The sequence below is a fragment of the Oncorhynchus kisutch genome, linkage group LG20, assembly GCF_002021735.2.
Source record: "Oncorhynchus kisutch isolate 150728-3 linkage group LG20, Okis_V2, whole genome shotgun sequence".
In the NCBI taxonomy this organism is placed as follows: domain Eukaryota; kingdom Metazoa; phylum Chordata; class Actinopteri; order Salmoniformes; family Salmonidae; genus Oncorhynchus; species Oncorhynchus kisutch.
In genome coordinates, this window is record NC_034193.2 from 21,461,712 (window position 1) to 21,481,849 (window position 20,138).

Genomic DNA, 20,138 nt, shown 5'->3' on the forward strand with positions numbered 1-20,138 from the left:
ATAGTTTTTGTTTTTTTATAAACTTTCTAAAATCTCTAAAAACCTGCTTCGTTATTATGGGGTATTGTGCGTAGATTGATTAGGATTTTATTTATTTAATCCATATTAGAATGAGGCTGCAACGTAGCAAAATGTGTAAAAAGGGAAGGTGTCTGAATAATTTCTGAATGCACTCTATGTGAGTGTGTTTTGTGTTTGTGCACCGTGTGTGTGACAGGCTCTCTAAGAGTATTTTAGGGCACCAAAGCTTCTATGTCGATAGTGGTATTACACCTCTTATTGAAGAGGTTTTTTTTGGGGCCTAGTTTGGTTATTTCATCAACAGTGTGTTTATTATAACCCACCATGTGGGTTGTCAGTCTGGTTTTATTCCATAATGAGTATGAGCCTGATATGAGCCTGTATGAGTATGAGCCTGATATGAGCCTGTATGAGTATGAGCCTGATATGAGCCTGTATGAGTATGAGCCTGATATGAGCCTGTATGAGTATGAGCCTGATATGAGCCTGTATGAGTATGAGCCTGATATGAGCCTGTATGAGTATGAGCCTGATATGAGCCTGTATGAGTATGAGCCTGATATGAGCCTGTATGAGTATGAGCCTGATATGAGCATGATATGAGCCTGTATGAGTATGAGCCTGATATGAGCCTGTATGAGTATGAGCCTGATATGAGCCTGTATGAGTATGAGCCTGTATGAGTATGAGCCTGATATGAGCCTGTATGAGTAGGAGCCTGATTTTTGTGACAGTTTTTGTTACACGACTATCAGTAGATGTAGCTACAACTGATGGCCATGTATGTCGTCACTATCTGGCGGCTAACGTCCTTGTAAGCTAAATTAATCAATTCCTGATAATGTTCACACTTTTAAGAAAAATATATTACTTGTGCCAATAAAGCACAGTATTCTGTGCTGTAACATTGGTTTGCTTAATCTGGTGAAAGGCAGTTTTAAAATTCAAAGTTATTGACTTGCATACTGGTCACAATGAAGTCTCTTTTAGTCCGTTCAGTGTTGCTTCCACAGTGTCACTTCGATAAGCACACTTTTACAGTCTATCATGTCAACGAATTGTGTATATATATATTAGGCCTAACCTGTCTGCCTGGTTGAAAATGATTGTCAATTGAGATGGGAAGAGAAGGATGAGAAGAATAGTTGCTTCAAAGACCAACACAGCATCTCCATCCAATCCAAGCTCTCCAAAATACAGTGAAGAAGTACAGTATATGGTACATATTTCACATATATTTGTTGGACTCTTCAGGACATTTCGGATCTGTTTTACGTCATATATGGCTGTCTGAACGTGTTTTGGAAAAGGAACATTCACAATCGCGTAAAACGCAAAAAAAGTCTGCATTCCATATATACTGTATTCTCCACCTCCAATAGTCTGGAAGTTATTGTATTGTAGCATTGTATCGGTTTCCACTTTGTCTGGACGGTCACGCTTGATATAGTGCAGTGTCAGTGCGCTCTAACTGAAGAAGCTGTTTGCTTGCACCAAGGAGCCTAAAACCCACGCACGCCAGCCTGTGCCCGCCATCGCGAAGCAATAACACACCGAGGGAGAGAGACCATGGTGTCGTGATCCCAACGAGCACCCACCACGACCCTATCAATCACTAATTCGAACCAATCAAATAGTGACTGCTTTGAAGGGCAAAATGGTGCATGAAGCTATGTACCAGTCGATTGCTGACAGTGCATGTCAACCATGGGATTGATGGAGCCCCAGGCTCCCTCTCCTGCAGGGCCGTGTTCATTAGGCACCAAACGGGAAAAAACCCCAGATTGAAACAGGGAGGAACTACCTGGACTTATCCTACAAGAAATGCTTATTCTTGCGCCCTAATGAACACGACCCTGGTGTTCATACAGAGCAGAGAAGGGGAACCGAGATCTCTCTCCTATGGAGGAATATCTCTCTCTCTTCAATTCCTTCCTTTATATTGTAGCCTGCACTGGAGTTTTACTACTTAGAAACATCTGTAGGCTAGTGATTTTTACGCACTTAGTCGAAAAGCAATAAATAATGAATGATGTATGTCACTGTACAGAAATAATAATTGTACTGGTAAGCGTTGTGAGTTGTTTAGTGTGCCTCGGAGCACAAATATAAAAACCCATGTTTTCATTGGTAGAGCAGAGAGGTGTGTCACTTGGATCAAACACATACTGTATGTCAAAACCTTGAAGGTATTTGAGGTGCCCTTGATTTAAACAAGCAAACTAACTCAAGAGCAGCTCAAGTATTTAACCGTTTGTTATTTGTATTTGACCCAGGTCCGATGCTTTGACTGGAGAATTTGCTTCAGTCCATATAGAGATACTGAAAACAATCAAAAATAAAAATCACATTCCAGGAAAATAGGAATAATAACTGTTAGGGATTTTACTGTTGTCTTTTTGAATGTTTGTTTATTTTCTTTTTGTTTGGTTCTTTCCTATAAAATGTACAATTATATATGTTCAAAAACATATTAATGTGAAACAATATTGTGAAAAAAAAGCTAGAGTACAATGTTATTATTACTATATTATTCATATTATCGTTACTACTACTATCAACATTATTACAAATGATCATTTTTTAACGTGACATTATATTTTCTCTGTGAGCCTGTTCAGGTTTGTATGTGAATGTGAATCGTGAAATGACCTTTAAACAAATGCTTAATGAACAAACGGTATATTACACAAAGCCTCTGCTTCCCACTCTGTCAGCCCACAACTTTCCCTTCTTCACGCCCTGCTTTCCTCCCCCTCTGGTTTGGCTGCTAACGGGCAAAGAACCCTTCTCTCCAGATGCGAGGTGTCGTATTACTAATACGCTCCACCTATTTATTCTCCATCTATTGATCGCTGGGCTAGAGATAATGTCAGAGAGAAATAAAGATTTTGATGGGATCTGAAAGAGGCCATTGCCATTGTCCAGGGAGCGCGTGTACACTTTTAGAAAAAAAAGGTGTTATCTAGAACCTAAAAGGTTTATTCGCCTGTCCCTATAGGATAACCCTTTAAAGAACTCTTATTGGTTCCATGTAGAACCCTTTTGGTTCCAGGTAGAACCCTTTCCAAAAAAGGTTTACGTGGAACCAGAAAGGATTCTACCTGGAACCAAAAAGGGTTCTCCTATGGGGACAGCTGAAGGACCCTTTTGGATACCTTTTTTCCAAGATTGTAGGGTCTATGTCGTCATGTCAGAAAATAGTTTTCGACACTGGTCATATGGGACAGGACTCTCTCTCTCCCTGTTTGTTTCTCTCTCTTTCTCCCTTCCTCTCTTGTCGTTGTCTAACATCAGGGAGAGATAATCTCTTTGCCCGACAGAGAGAGAAAAGGAGGGGGGAAGGGAGAGCCATTGGTAAGTGATATCAGACAACGGTACTTTAATATGACACCTGAATTCTAACTGCACTCTGTATTCTCTTGGCATTTCTCTGTTAGGGGTTGAGGGGAGAGAGACTGGGAGTGAGGCAGGAGGGAGGAAAGAGAAGCTGTCAGGTTAGCTGAGGTCTCTCTCTGACACGCAGCGCCGGGCTGAGGAGCTTCCTGGAGGGAACAGTGGGTTCTGCAAATTAAAGTCAAGATGGATGAGTGTGGTGCAGGAGGATTCCTCCTCTGCCCGCCCAGCACTGCTCACTCAGCTTCCCTCTCAGTGGTTTTTCTTGGGTCAAAGCTACTGGCTTCAAGGTTGTTAAGAGCAAGATCCGTTTTTACAAGGCATGATGCTGATTAGGATCAGTTTTGCCTTCAATCATAATGAATACGATTACGTGGACAGGGGGGAGTTGATCTTAGATAAACACATCCACTCTTAGATGCTTTGTGAATACAGGCCCAAACCAGTAACCAGTTGTAGACCGTGTTAATTACCCATCCATCTTGTCTAGTGCTATTAAACTCTGCTTCTCATTCCATTGTTCTCAAACCTTATTTTAATATTATAAAATATTAACCCATAGGACGCGCTCCAGCAGGTATATTTCACTGGTCAGCCCCAAAGCCAATTCTCCCTTTGGCCGCCTTTCCTTCCAGTTCTCTGCTGCCAATGATTGGAACGAACTGAAAAAAATCACTTTAGCTGGAGACTCATATCTCCGTCACTAACTTTAAGCACCAGCTGTCAGAGCAGCTCACAGGTCACTGCACCTGTACATAGCCCATCTGTAAATAGCCCACCCAACTACCTCATCCCCATACTGTTATTTATTTATTTTGCACCTCGGTATCTCTACTTGCACATCTATCACTCTAGTGTTTAATTGCTATATTGTAATTATTTTGCCACTATGGCCTAGTGCACACACTGTATATAGACTTTTTAAAATTGTATTATTGACTGTATGCTTGTTTATCCCATTTGTAACTCTGTGTTGTTGTTTGTGTCGCACTGCTTTGCTTTATCTTGGCCAGGTCGCAGATGTAAATGAGAACTTGTTCTCAACTGGCCTACCTGGTTAAATAAAGGTGAAATAAAATAAAACATGATTATTCCAGCACAGGTGATCCTGCACCAACGTACACCAAAGTATCATGGTAAAATGATACCGATTCAATCTTGAGTGTGGGATTCAAACAACTGATTAAACAAAACACGAGAATTGATTATGCTAATACTTTATTTCAGCAAACTAAATTATCATAATGATATATTACCAATGTTACACTGCCGCCCACTGTAAATGACATGAATATACAGTTTGGAGTACTGCATTTAGATATCTCAGATACTGTGCAACTTAAGCATAATATGTTTTATACATTCTATTTACATTACAGACTCGGTTTAATTCGTAACCCAAAAAAGAGAAAGTGCTTAATTAATGAACAGTGCATATTTGCCTTAAAGCTCAAATGTATACCACACCAAAACATATACAAACATTTTTTGTCAAACATTCAGTGTTGCAGTTGATATCGGTCTAAAACAATACTGAAAATGTCTAATATTACAAAGAAAAGTAAGTATTGAAATCCCTCCTTTTAAACACTTCACACATTACAAAGATAAAAGCATTATCCTACACACTAGCTTCATACACCCCCCCCCCTCCCACAACCCAAAAATAAACAATTATTACATTTTTTGGGGGGTTGGGATACCCTCCGAAGGTTGGGCATCCCAGATAACATATGTACATGTCATAAAACATTAATTATTATTATTATTTATTTCTATTTTTTTTACCCCTATTTTTTTCTCCTCAATTTTGTGATATACAATTAGTAGTTTACAGTCTTGTCCCATTGCTACAACTCCCGTACGGACTCGGGAGAGGCGATGGTCGAGAGCTATGCGTCCTCCGAAACACGACCCTGCCAAGCCGCACTGCTTCTTGACACTCTGCTCGCTTAACCTGGAAGCCAGCCGCACCAATATGTCGGAGGAAACACCGCACAACTGCCGATCATAGTCAGCGTGCATGCGCCCGGCCTGCCAAAAGGAGTCGATAGAGCGTGATGGGACAAGGACATCCCGGGCGGCCAAACCCTCCCCTAACCCGGACGACGCTGGACCAATTGTGCGCCGCCTCTTTGGTCTCCCGGTCGCGGCCAGCTGCAACACAGCCTGGGATCAACTCTGTAGTGATGCCTCAAGTACTGGGATGCAGTGCCTTAGACCGCTGCGCCACTCGGGAGGAATTATTTATTTTTATTACAGGAAATTAGCTTTAAAACTACAAACTGTTCTCTCAGATTCATGGCAAAATGTGTAGAATAGCAGGAAATGAGCTCTAAAACAGCAAACTTTTCTTTCAGCCTAATGGCAAAATGGGTCAAATAGCATGAGCTTAGCTATAAAACTGCCTTGCTTGGACCTTGCGGGGGGCCCTGCAAAACTGCGCTATGCCACCGATCCTACACCCCACCTTTCCTCTTGCCATTACAGGACTTCCTATTGTCTCAGATCTAGGCCTACTTCTCCTCTCCCCTTTCTGCTCCCAGAGATCGGTATACCCCTCTTTAGCCTTCTTCAATGCTTCAAACTCTCCATCTCACTCTTTGCCTCCTTCTGCCCCCAAAGCATGCGACAAATCCTCAGTTCCCCCATCTTGGGACTTTTTCAACGCTTCATACCCCCCATCTCCTCCATCCCCACCTTTCGCCCCCTTTCCCCCCAAGGTGTGGTACAGATCCCCAGTTCCCTCATCTTTGGACTTTTTCAATGCTTCATACCCCCCATCCCCACCTTTCGCCGCTCCTTCCTCCAAGGTGTGGTACTCCTCCTCCTTTCCTTCCGCTTTCTTCAGCGCTTCGTACGCTCCCTCTGTTTTCTCTCCTCCTGCTGCTTGTGCTGGAGTTGTGTTCAGGGTGTCGTACTCTCCCTCTCTCTTGGTACCATGTTTTTTGTGGAGCTCCTCGTACCCCCCATCTCCTCCATCCTGCGACTTCACTGTCATCAGGGGCATATCTTGGTAAATGGCCTCTAGCAGAGAAACACAGAAAATACATTTTAAATTAAGAACTTTTGAATGGTAAACAATTGATGTCATGTAAAAGACTTATGTGTCATTTAAACAAACATGTATGTGTGTGCACACAAAAACGCGTTGAGGATACCAGTTGTAGGCTTACCTTCCCTAGTCCTCCTCTTGCGATACATGACTATGGCTCCTATGACCAGCATAACCCCCAAGACGATCAACCCAATGGTGATCAGTAGCACATGTGTCTCTTGAGCGTCGACGTCATCTGTCAATATGAGTAAAGCAGAAAGATGATCAATGTTAGGTTTGTCCAATTCTAAAGGTTTATTAACTTTGTTTAATTTTGCTGACAAGTGTATCACAAAAAAAAAACATCATAGGCCTACTACACTGTATGATGCTCTCTCTTCAAATTACACATCAGAGTTGGCTTAAGCAGAGTTGGCTTGAGCAACTAACTTTTATGTGAATATTTCAAACTTCTATCAGGCTTCTATCACTCTCATATTTTCACGCTCCAGTAATATATGTTCAGGTTCTCTCATTTGTGTAGAACTCACAATGATGGATATTGCTTAGTGCAGACCTCCCGTTTTTCCACACTGCTCTGCATGCGTAACTACCAGCCGGCATGAAACCTGTGTAGCTTTCCCTGATGCCTTTAGGTAGCCACTGAGGATTGTGCTGTTTGTAGTACCAGTGATAGAGGGCGCCGTTGGGGCAGCTGGAGCATGAGCAGGACAGGCCAGCGGACTCCGAGACAACTGCCTTCATAGGGGGTGCTGAAACAATCAGTTCTTGTTGAGTTGAGTTGAATGTGTTTGGCATTCTTTTGTCGCTTCGCGTAAAGGTGGCTTGACAGCTGTATATCCCCTGGTCGGACTCGGTCACATTGTCGATAACATGAGAAGAACTGGAACCGTCTTTTATCGTCTGTTTATCCTTGTAGAATATAGTGTGGCTAATTCGGTCGGTCCCCGACACAACACACCGCAGACTCAGTTTCTCCCCCAAAAGAGCAGGCCCAGGCAATATAATCATCCGTACGACCTGGTCTGGAGGAGAGATAGAAACAGGGAAGGTGGAAGAGAGGAAGAGAAAAAAAGGCATAGTTGCAAAGTGAGAAGGATCAGATAAAATAGGGTTATCATTTGATGCAGACATCCTGTATAGTAGCAAAAAAAATGGCTCAGGAACCCACGATAGGTAACTGGGTGGTTAGATTTCACCAGGAGTACTTTTCCCCGGTTAGAGAGTAAGCAGATGACAAATGTCACATATTTATTGAAGACTTGTGGTTGGATATGGTAAAGGTTTGTGTGTGGTTCTGCAACAAAGGAGAGGCATCATGAGCATGTTGCATAGCATAAAAAGGTCAAGGTCATTTGGATAAACCTATTAAACCAATACATCTCAAACGCGGTGACTTAACTAGAATATACAGTACATGAAAAACAGGAAACAAACCTACTCTTAAACTTGGACGCCCACAACTGGAAAGAAACCGAGGAATGACTTGACAGGATTTAAATACAAACTAGAAAAGCACTGTTCCTGAAGAAAATGTAGTTTATAAAGATGTTAAAGAATTTGAAATAATTAGGATAGCCTGAAAATGTGAAAGCCGGTTTGGTGTCTAGCTTGAATGGTTCAAAAGTTACTGTTGGTGAGTTATTTTAAGCAAATGGATACCGTTATAATTTATAACGATTTTAAAGAATTTGAATTTAGAATTGCCTATAGCTTTATTGGCAATGGAGCAGGACCATTTTGGTTAACAAACTTTGTATTTCTATGGTTCTCAATCAATACTATGTTCATTTACACAAAGTTGAAATGCTTTTAGTTTAAAAAGTCTAAATAGCATTAAAAATCTAAATACAAGCAATCTAAGTTGGGTCAGTCTGAACATCTAAATGTTGGTTTGGTGTTGATAGGTTAATTGGTGTAGGAGAAGATACAGCAGGTGAAGAATGAAAACATATTGTTACCATTTAAGTCTGTGGCCCTTTTTTGCCATTGAAATGCATTGGTAGCTAATTTAAATATGGTTGTAGTACAAAAAAATGCTACCAAAAATATTTTCTCAAATAATCTAAGTTGGAGCAGTCTGCACATTTTGGAAGTTGGTTTTGTGTTAATGGCTTAAATCGTTTAAGCGCTAAAGCAAGCCAAATAAATCAAATAATAATTGTGGTGTGCATGCTAAATTGTGAAGTATTTATTGATAGGATAGGATAGCCTGAACATGTCAAAGTGTGTTTGGTGTCTATAGCTTGAATTAAAAATGGAAATATCACATTTGCATAAGTATTCAGACCTTTTACTCAGTACTTTGTTGAAGCACCTTTGGCAGCAATTACAGCCTCTCGTCTTCTTGGGTATGACGCTACATGCTTGGCACACCTGTATTTGGGGAGTTTCTCCCATTCTTCTCTGCAGATCCTCTCAAGCTCTGATAGGTTGGATGGGGAGAGTTGCTGCACAGCTATTTTCAGGTCTCTCAGAGATGTTTGATTGGGTTCAAGTCCGGGCTCTGGTTGTGCCACTCAAGGACATTCAAAGACTTGTCCCAAAGCCACTCCTGTGTTGTCTTGGCTGTGTGCTCAGGGTCATTGTCCTGTTGGAAGGTGAAACTTTGCCCCAGTCTGAGTTCAAACTTGGTTTCATCAGACCAGAGAATCTTGTTTCTCATGGTCTGAGAGTCATTTAGGTGCTTTTTTGGCAAACTCCAAGTGGGCTGTCATATGCCTTTTACCTAGGAGTGGCTTCCGTCTGGCCACTCTACCATAAAGGCCTGATTGGTGGAGTGCTGCAGAGATGGTTGTCCTTCTGGAAGGTTCTCCCAACTTCACAGAGGAACTCTGGAGCTCTGTCAGAGTCACCATTGGGTTCTTGGTTACCTCCTTGACCAAGGCCCTTCTCCCCCGATTGCTCAGTTTGGCCGGGCGGCCAGCTCTAGGAAGAGTCATGGTGGTTCCAAACCTCTTCTATTTAAGAATGATGGAGACCACTGTGTTCTTGGGGACCTTCAATGCTGCAGAAATGTTTTGGTACCCTTCCCCAGATCTGTTCCTTGACACAATCCTGTCTCGGAGCTCTATGGACAATTCCTTCGACCTCATGGCTTGATTTTTTTTCTCTGACATGCACTGTGGGACCTTATATAGACAGATGTGTGTCTTTCTAAATCATGTCCAATCAATTGAATTTACCACAGGTGGACTGCAATCAAGTTGTACAAACATCTCAAAGATGATCAATGGAAACAGTATCCACCTGAGCTCAATTTTGAGTCTCATAGCAAGGGTCTGAATATTAATGTAAATAAGTTTCCATGTTTTTTTTTTTTATACATTTGCAAAAGATTCTAAAAACCTGTTTTGCTTCGTCATTATGGGGTATTGTGTGTAGATTGATGAGGAAATGTTTGTACTTAATCCATTTTAGAATAAGGCTGTAACGTAACAAAAAGTGGAAAAAGTCAAAGCCTGAATACTTTCCGAATGCACTGTACATGTAGGTTAAAGTCCATAAAAAGGAAGAGATCGTTGATCAGACAGAACCCTTAGTCCCACTGTATCTCCATGTTCACAGTCAGTATATAGCTTAGAGATACCTACTTGTAGATACCTGAAGAAGTCTGACCTTGGTACAGTATATTCAACTCAGAGCTCAGTTTTTCAAAGGATTTTAGAGTACCCTTTTCAAATAATTGATGGACATATTGAAGTTTCAAGTGTGCTCAGTTTCTAAAATGTCTGTCTAATCATAGTGGCTTAAACCCCTTCATACTGTATGAACAATGGGTGATATGAGATTCCTGTAGGACGGTTGAAAGCGTGTTGCACCTCTTTCCATAATTTATACAGTGTCGTGAAGAAGTATTTCCCCCCTTTTCTCTATTTTTGCATATTATATACTGAATTATCAGATCTTCAACCAACACCTAATATTAAAAAGGGAACCTGAGTTAACAAAAAAAGTTATACTTATTTTATTTCTTGAATTAATAAAGTTATGCAACACCCAATTCCACTGTGTGAAAAAGTAATTGCCCCCTTACACTCAATAACTGGTTGTGCCACCTTTAGCTGCAATGACTGCAACCAAATTGTAACTAAATTGTAAATGACAACATGTTCTCAACTGGCCTACCTGGTTAAACAAAGGTGAAATATATATATTTTGCAAGTTTTGTGCCTCTCCTTTTTGGGGGTCACGGTTCAAAAAGTTTGCTAACCACTGGGATACATGATAGTGGCAGCAAACATAGTAATGGTAAGCTACAGTATTTCTTACAATCTTCTATTTTGACTGGAATTGTGTTGGTAATTGAACATTTTAGTTTACCTAAAATAGTTTACTCATCAAATTGTGCTGATTTCCCTTCCTATTCTTGTAATAATTGCTCAACAAGTCTGTGACCATGGTTGTGGAAACATTTTTTTTTATTTTTTATTTTTTGTTTGAGCACATGCCACCCAAAAGATCCATGCATTGGACTTATTGCTTAAGTATAGGCCTACTTTAACAAATATACATTTTGTCTTTAATTATTGTTAAATTGATGCAACTTCATGTCTACTTCATGCCTTGGCAGCAGCTAATGGGGATCCAGAATAAATACAAATACTGTCAAAAACAAATGTTGGCAACAAGTCATTATACTATGCCTACAAGTGGCTGCTCTAGTAAGTAATTCGCTATTAGACTATTTCTTGCTTTTGTTTTAATTCATGGCTTGGTCTTCTCATGACAATTGGCTTGTGCCTCCTGGTGAATTCTTCGCAGTCTGGATTTATCACATTTTTAAAAAAAATAACTAGCATTGTGCTGGAGTCAAAAGCATCTTGGGGGACTTTCACACCCAATTTGTTTTGCAGTGGTTTTTCCGAATGATTTATATATTCCCTAGATAACAGACGCCACCTTGGCACTCCCCCACCATGTAAAAAATATTTTGGAAGCTATAAAAATGCATGTATTTATGTCTACATTTGTTTTTGCCACGTTTATTGTACAGACACGTTAATGTATATGTTTTAATTATATGTGAGCTAAACATTTTTTTTAAATGCTAAAGTATAAAAACATTTTCCTTAAAGTAGGTTATAATTTTTTTGAAATAAAGTACTAATGTTACTGTCCCCACTACTACAAAAAAATACTTAAATATGTGTAATTGTTTCCTTGAAACATTTAATTGAAATGCTTTAAATTCCAATCATTCCTGGAGGACTGCTTCTTCTGAGGAGTGCCAATATGGCCGACCGTTAGCTTCAAAGCCTCTCATTGGCCAACACATATAATCCACAATGCAAGGTTTATATACATAATTTGTTTCCCCCCTAAATTCTCTTTGTTTGGACCGGTGTGAACAACACACCGTGGCTGGCTCAAAAATGGTGGTCTTGGTCCAATTCCATTTTATACTGTGGTGCAGTTTGCTGCAGGTGAGAACGCAGTCTGGACCAAACACAGGAAAATAACCAGGAGCGCGCAGTATTATTTGTTGTTTGACTGCAAGCACTGTTCTACTTCCAACTTCAGTGCGTTCAAGACAACTTGCAACTCCGGAAAACAACGAGCCCCGACTGGGAAAAATCTTTTGAATGGCCATCCAACTCGGAATTCCAAATGGACAATTCTGGCATATTTCTAGAGACTTTCCGACCTGAAGAACAATGAAATCATAATTTGACCTAACTTTTGTTGTTTAGTTCTCAGTTGTGTTGAAAGCGCCAATAGGCTACAGAATATAGCCTACTTACTTCCCAGTTAGAGCAGCTATTGCGCTGTTTGCTAACGCATGTTGTTGAAGACCAAAGCCAAAGTCATTTTTGGGGGACACAAGTTCTGCTTTTTGATAATCATAGTTTCATTCATTTTTCTCCAATAAACAATGAACTCAACAAACAATAGACGTGCATGACGACGTCGTTTTGTTTAGGCATCTTAGTTCGTTTGACATTTGGCAATGTGAAACGAAATAGAACAAATGAAAAATAATACAATGTAACAAATAATCGCACTCTGATTCGAACTATAGCTCAGGACTAGGTGTGAAAACGCCCTTGCGTCAAAGCTAGGCCTAGGCTACAACAACTTGGAGGTCTGACACAGAGCCTACTGTAACCTTTAACACGTTGACAAGGAGGCTATAATTCTTCCTAATCGTGGACAGACTAGGTATGTAACATAATGGTATGAGCACTTGACACAATATTTTAGTCCTGGGTTTCTAGGATCGAGATGATCAATTGCCAAAACATGAATTCGAGAGTTCATATTTATTCCATAATTCCTTTGAAATTATGGAAACATTGCAGCCACCAATGGTTGTTTTACCTGAGGTCTTGATGGTGAGGGGGGTGCTCCTCAGGTTAGTCTCGTCACTACACCAGTAGATGGCGACGTTTTCTTTCAGTTTGCTGGGTTGAAAGGTCAACACTTTGTGATTTTCGGTCGTCAGACTTTTCTTGAGTGTTATTCTTCGTACTCTCCCAGCCTTGTACACCCAACAGCACCATCCCTTCAGACTCTTATCCTCCTCCACCAGCAGCTCCAGGACTACTGAGCCATCTATGTTGATGACTGGCTCCCCTGACTTGATCAACAGAGTGGCAGGTGGAAGGTACTCTGTCATGCAGTCCCAGGTGAGTCCAGAGTAGGTTGTAGTGGAGTGGAAGGTTCAAAAGTAAAGTAAGGGGAGAGATTATTATTTATTTTTTTAAGTAAGGGGAGAGGTTGAGCATGAAAACAGCATGGATATGACGCATGCATTTTGAACACAGCAATACTTGTATAAAAAAAGTGTAATAATTGACCAAATGTCTGTACAACCCACAAATATACTATAACATCAAACTCTTGCCATATCTGTTAGTTTATGAATTCTCTGCTTAATTTAAACTACCCACAATTTATGCCACTGAGCTGAAACGATATGTCCATGAGGCTTAGGCATTAGGGAGTTGGCGTGGTATATTTACCTAGAACTGTGATGTTGAAGTTGTCACTCTTCTGTCCATTGTTCTCACACTGATATGAGCCGGAGTTCTTAGCAGAGACAGCCCTTATGCTCCATGTCTTGTTGGCTTGATTTTGATCCTCAACCTTGTTGAAGAACCATTTTACCTTACCTGTGCTTTTGTCACAACTCAGAATTATTGTATCCCCAGAGTAGACTTGCTTGAATGTGAGGACCATGGAAACTGAAAAGAGATACAGGAGAGAGAACCGTTTGAGGAGATGCTTTTTTCTCATGGTGCAAATGGGAATTCTCACAATATTATGATTGTCACTGCTGGCTACTGTAAATCGGAATGACAGTGAATTTGCCAACTGCAGTCTGAGGTTAGGTTTATGCTGCCACCTAGCGGTAGATTACAAGCATCAGCGTTTGAGACATCGCATTTTAGAAGAGATATGAAAGTTGCTGTAATGGCTAACGCCTTTATCACACTTTCAGAGATATTGTGCCAAATAATGGGCGGAAGCAGAAAGAAGGGGGGCCCGGGGGGAGCAGGTGGAGGCTTGGCGGGCGGACTAGGTAGATAGGCGTGTATGGTTTCTGGCTTCAAGTGAAAAATACATATTTGCGTGGGGTTGTAAACGCTGTGTACTTACCCTGGGGTTTGAGCTGACTCTTGACCACAACAGAAAACACTGTAAAAAATAAAATAAAATTGTTTTTACATAATTCTGTACGCACTTCCCATTCTCTCTACGCTGTGGTAGCGTTTCACCCGTATCCAGGTGTTAAACAGGGCCGGGTGAGGCGACCTATGATCCAAATAGGCAGAAGATAGATAGGAAGAAGATAAGATAGGTAGATAGGATAAGATAAGAAGATAAGATAGGCAGAACGGAGACCCCAGAAGCTACCTTTGGTTATGCACATTTTGAATTATCTAATGAAAAATATTGTCCACAATTAACTTTCCTGAGCCAACAACACGAGTAAGCAACAGCAAGGTCAGATAACCCAAGTAGAATAGTTTGGTCATGAAAAATATTGTCCACAATTAACTTTCCTGAGCCAACAACACGAGTAAGCAACAGCAAGGTCAGATAACCCCAGTAGAATAGTTTGGTCCGCTTGTCGTATTCTATGTCAGAAAATAATATTCCTCTCGAGGCACATTCAAATTGCGGGTGCCACACAGGGAGAGAATGCATGCCCCGTCATTGTATAACATTCTTAATGCAGTCGTGGGAAAGCAGTTTTGATGGCCACTGTTAAAAGAGGGCATCACAGAGCTTTCTTTTGTTACTTATTTCTAATTTCCAAAAGATTAGTGAACTGAACCATTTTAGAACCGGAGTTATTAGCAGGAACATGGTTTATGCTAGTTAGTCCACGCCAATGTCGCCAACGGCGTTGAACACTTAGGGGAGACCGGGTTTAAATGTAACACGGGTCAGCTGTAACAGGTAGGCCTACATTATATTCATAGTACATGATCCTTGGCTGAGTGACATTGGAACGTTTTTTGGGGACATTCAAGTTATCAGTATGTTGCTAATTAGCAACAAGCTAAAGTTTAGAGTTTGTGATTGCAATGGGGTAAATGCAGATGGAAAACTCTCGGCCAATGTATATATTGCCACTATCCTGCATCAGTTAGGCTACAGAAGGTGATAACGCTAATTGCTAAATAACACCTGCCTGATAATATGGAACAATATGGTCTTGGGTTTATTTCTGAAGGGGGAAATTATACATTTGATAATTTTATTTTTTTAATGTCACCAGAAATGACCTTCTGATAGACCTTCTTACTTTGAAATGCACATTTTGTTGCGTTACAAAGGGGGAATGAAATTGATTTAATTGTGATTTATTTCACTTCGCTACACAAAATACTTCATAATGTGTACAGTACCAGTCAAAAGTTTGGACACACCTACTCAATCCAGGGTTTTTCTTTATTTGTACTATTTTCTACATTGTAGAATAATAGTGAAGACATCACAAATATGAAAAAACATTTGCTTAACAAATCACATAATGGGTCACATGGACTCACTCTGTGTGCAATAATAGGGGTTAACATGACTACCCCATTTCTGTACCCCACACACTCAATTATCTTTAAGGTCACTCAGTGGAGTACAGAAGTTCACGCACATATTCCACCAATAAGACCAGGGAGTTTTTCCAATGCCTCGAGAAGAAGGGCACGGATTGGTAGATGGGTATATCTCTTTGAGCATGGTGAAGTTATTCGTTCGGCTTCGGGTGGTATATCAATACACCAATTCACTAGAAAGATACAGGTATCCTTCCTAACTCAGTTGCTGGAGAGGTTTTGCTGAGGTCAATGTTGATTTTAAAACAGTTACGGAGTTGAATGGCTGTGATTAGAGATCTGAGGATGGTGTTTAAGGTTGGCAGGGTAGCCTAGTGGTTAGAGCGTTGGACTAGTAACTGGAAGATTACAGGTTCAAACCCCCGAGATGACAAGGTACACATCTGAAGGTCAACCCACTATTGAAAATAAGAATTTGTTCTTAACTTACTTGCCTAGTTAAATAAAGATACAATATAAATCCAATGCTTATTATGGGCACTGTAAATTTATTTGGCAAATAAAGGGGATAATGATTCTAATAAATATTGTAACGCTGTTTGTAGTTTAATATATCTTATAGCTCCCCATATTATTGATGCACCCTTCGTTATCCTTTTGGATATCCATTATCATGTCTTATTCAACAGATTATTCATTTATAAATGTAGTTCTATCTTATAGAGTTTGGAAAATACCCCGTATCCATCTGGTACTAAAAAGCGCAACTGTGGACACATGCAGCGTGATAGAATGTTTCTTGTCCAAACGGCAGACTACCTTTTTAAATGGAATGGGTAATTCAGGGCCAAGAAATGAATACTAAATGTAGAATCAACTCCAGAAGTAATTACGAGGCCATTTTAAAGATCAACTTTAAAGGCACTTTATAGAGAGGAACCGGGAGATATGAGTCCTTCCATCATTGGTGTAAGTCATTTATCTTCCCTCTGCTTGTGATGCGCTGGTTGACTCATAACCCGCATTCCCCGTGGTTATATCCGTGGGGTGGGTGGGTTAAGGGTCATTAAATATTGTGTGGATGACGAGCGGGTAGGGGGTGCGGGTTGAATAAAGAGAAAACAATGCATTAAAAATCCATAAATATATAATTATTGTGCAATTCATATCTATACATTGAGTGTTTTCTTTCATTTTTATCTGCTTTTAGTGCTTTAGGGCCAAACTACGTGCGTGAAATACACGACAATTGACAAAATACTTTTGGAAACTTGGGCAGAAAAAGTTACGGTCGATCCACTGAGGCAAAAAATACAATGTCGGAGTTTAATTCAATAAGAGAAAAGCTGTGAAATGTAGAGTTGACAATTAAGAGAAGGGAGGACCGTAACAGTAGCCTAATGTTTGGGAAATATGTGATGATTTATGAGGCGCTATACACATTTGAGTCAAAAGATGTGGACTTCAAATATGGCATGTCAAGAGAACTGTATTGTTCAGATGGGTTAAATGGAATAGTAACTGAAGTTTAATGTGTTTCCATTGCATTTTCAACTCTGGATTTTTCCCCCACTAAAACTGTTGCGATAAATAGCATACTTGCACACTCTGGTTTGGGCACATGCTCTAGGTTATACGTTGAGAAATTAATAAAAGAAACATCCTGAAAAAACATTTGCCAGCCAATTACCGATCAGCATGTCACCAGCATCATTCACATGATTGCCTACCCTCGATATTTATTGAACATTTGCACGAAGCTCATCAACATGTACTTAATCACCATAAGTTATGAAGTTATGAAATACATTATTAAGTTAATCATAACTTATTCCATCTGCCTATAAACTCTGCATGCTTTTCAATGTCGTGGTAGGCTACAACATCATCGTGTGATTCCAAGCTTACTGCTACATGATGGTTTTCTATCAATCATCACGTCTCCCAAGTAGTAGTGGTAGGATCACACAGCATATCCTCGCGTAACTCCAAGTTTACTTTGATATGATGGTTATTGTATCAATATTTCTGCATTAAGGCTTTTCCACCACCAATTCTCGCATAATACATTTTACAGACCCAAACTGATCCAATACCGAGAAAATGACCTGTCATAACTATTTTTTTATGCATCAGGTCATTCATCTGAATTAAATGGTTGGATGCAAACCTTGTTACTGACTCATATCCATTTTGCATCTAAACTAGTTATTTTCTCAAAAACCGCAAAAAACTCCATTAAATGCCTTTGAATAGGCGACTGTCATTCACCCTCTTGTCATTTAAAGGTATAATTATTTCATCTTTACATTTGAATTCAACCCAAGGAGTCTACAAATCCACAGAAAAAGTGCACACAATTCACAATTTCAGTTATATAGTATATATTTAGTTATAATACTGTATAACATACATTTTTTGGGGTCATAATATAACAGAAAAACAATTGTATGCAGAGTTAAACAGAGCAGAAGACTGGTAGCACCATTCATTGGTGGAGATGGGGGGGCTTACCTGCCAATATCAGGAAAAGGTATGTCATTCCCATCTCTGTTCAGTATGCCTCCTTAAGATCTGCACATCAGAAAAATGACTGGGTGACTAACAATAAGAGGACAGCGAATGGAGCATACATATGGGGGCTGTGCTACAGACAGAACAATGTTGAGGAAGTTGAGACTTGGAAGACACCCAAAATATTTGTTTCTTGATTTATTTTAGGAGAACACTCCAGAACAAACTTCTGCACATTGGCTTTCTTGTTTGTTCCACAGTATTTTCATGAGTCTCTTAATGCAGGGGTTCCTAAACTTTTTCACTCAGGCCCCCCTTCCAGCATTGGGGAACATCCCGCGCCCCCCTGCGCATGTGCGCCACTTCTATTTCTATGGGCATGAGCACTGTTCATGACACAAACTGGTCACACCCCTCTTGTTGGCGGAGATAACATTTTGCAGGTTTACAGCTAATTTCCTGCAATTATACACATTTTGCCGTGTCTTATATGTATTCATGTGATATTTGAGTGACTCAAACATTACAACAAAATCAATGAGCTGAATCAAAACATTCTCTGACTTGAACTAGTTGAAATGGACATTTCTGAGTTATAAATAGCTCTGAGGTCTGCAATGACTGACATGACAAGAGAAACTGCTGGTGCACTACTTAATTCATTATATAGTCTTTGAAATGAATTATATACACCCATTGATTATTGAAGATTATATACTGGGTGATTTGAGCCCTGAATGCTGATTGGTTGGCAGCCGTGCTATATCAGACCTTATACCACCTGTATGATAAAACATTTATTTTCACTGCTCTAATTACGTTGGTAGCCAGTTTATATTAGCAATAAGGCACCTCAGGGATTTGTGGTATGTGGCCAATATATTACGGCTAACGTCTGTGTCCACGCACTCCACAATGCGTGGTGCCTGGAAACAGCCCTTAGCCGTGGTATATTGGCCATATACCACCCCCCCATGCCTTATCGCTTAAATGTAACGTATAAATGCCTCATGAACTTAGTTCAACTGTCATACCCCACCAGAACCTAAAATATAAGCTTGTTTTACTTCAATGTTTGTAAACAACATAAATGTAAACAAACACTGTATGGACTCAAACCATGGTTAAAACTATACTATATATTTTGATATCATGGATGGTCAGTCCTTGCATCCAGAGCTCTGGCTATGAATTTGAGAGTGGATACATTTCTTTAGCCCTATCCCTTAGCTTTTCACCAAAACAGCGTTGGGGAGCCCACGCTGTTCTCTTTTAAATAATAGTTTCAGTATCTCACGTATGGGACATGACCATTCGGGGAAGGGACCACATGAAGCTCCAATCACCTAAGTGTGGAGACTAGTGGGTAACCCCACTTTTCATCAGGCGACCCGGTCCTATCTTCTGGAAATGCACTTCCACATAACACGGGGGGCGATGAAATAACAGAGCCCCATTCATTTTCAATGGAGGGAAGTGAAGTGGGCTGGGGGACTGTTGGACGACGCCCATTACTGGCTTGCTTCTCTCGTTCAGTACGCCTAATTTTCATTCGTTTATGTCGGCTAAGCTGACCGGTTACACCGCAAGGTAACATGGTCAATGAGGAGGCAAGGTGTTGCAAGAACACAGAGCACTGTGATTTCAGTAAGGAAGGCAATCCTTCTTCATTCCACCCTTGGTGAGTGTGAGTCCTCAGCCAGTTCCAAATGGAGAACTGGCGCAAATGAGCAGTTCATCCCTGGGCACTGATCACATTGGGTATACAGGCTTCAGTTTGCTATGACGCAACCAAAGTTTTTTTTAATGTTTCACTAACTGCCACTCAGCTCAGATACAAGAGGACGTTATATCTCCTCTCTGCTAACCAAAGGGGCAATCAGAATAGTACTATGAGGAGAGAGCCTACAGGCCCTACTCCCAGTTCTTCCTGCTCCCCAGAGAAAAGGGGGGAGGGGAGAGACGTATTACAGCAAGTGGTACGAGACATAGCAGCTCTTGTAGCCCTTCTCATTGAACTGGGGTTCAATATCATCCTGACAAAGCTGTTCAGTGCCCATGCAAATAAAACAATATCTGGGACTCAGATTAAATAATTGTTCTTTCCAGCTGTCTATTGAACTAGAACTAGGGAACCGTCA

At 40.5% G+C, this 20,138-nt stretch overlaps 1 protein-coding gene across 1 annotated transcript; it reads right to left on the reverse strand.

Moving 5' to 3' along the window:
* Nucleotides 1–4,901: 4,901 nt before the first annotated feature.
* On the reverse strand, nucleotides 4,902–18,274 carry LOC109865462 (uncharacterized). Its single transcript, XM_020453682.2, has 7 exons — nucleotides 17,998–18,274; nucleotides 14,078–14,116; nucleotides 13,441–13,662; nucleotides 12,797–13,087; nucleotides 7,006–7,500; nucleotides 6,594–6,710; nucleotides 4,902–6,444 (listed from the first exon to the last, which is right to left on the reverse strand). Exons 1-7 carry the CDS (start codon nucleotides 18,029–18,031, stop codon nucleotides 6,014–6,016), a joined length of 1,629 nt encoding a protein of 542 aa, XP_020309271.1. The 5' UTR covers nucleotides 18,032–18,274; the 3' UTR covers nucleotides 4,902–6,013.
* Between the last annotated feature and the right edge of the window lie 1,864 nt (nucleotides 18,275–20,138).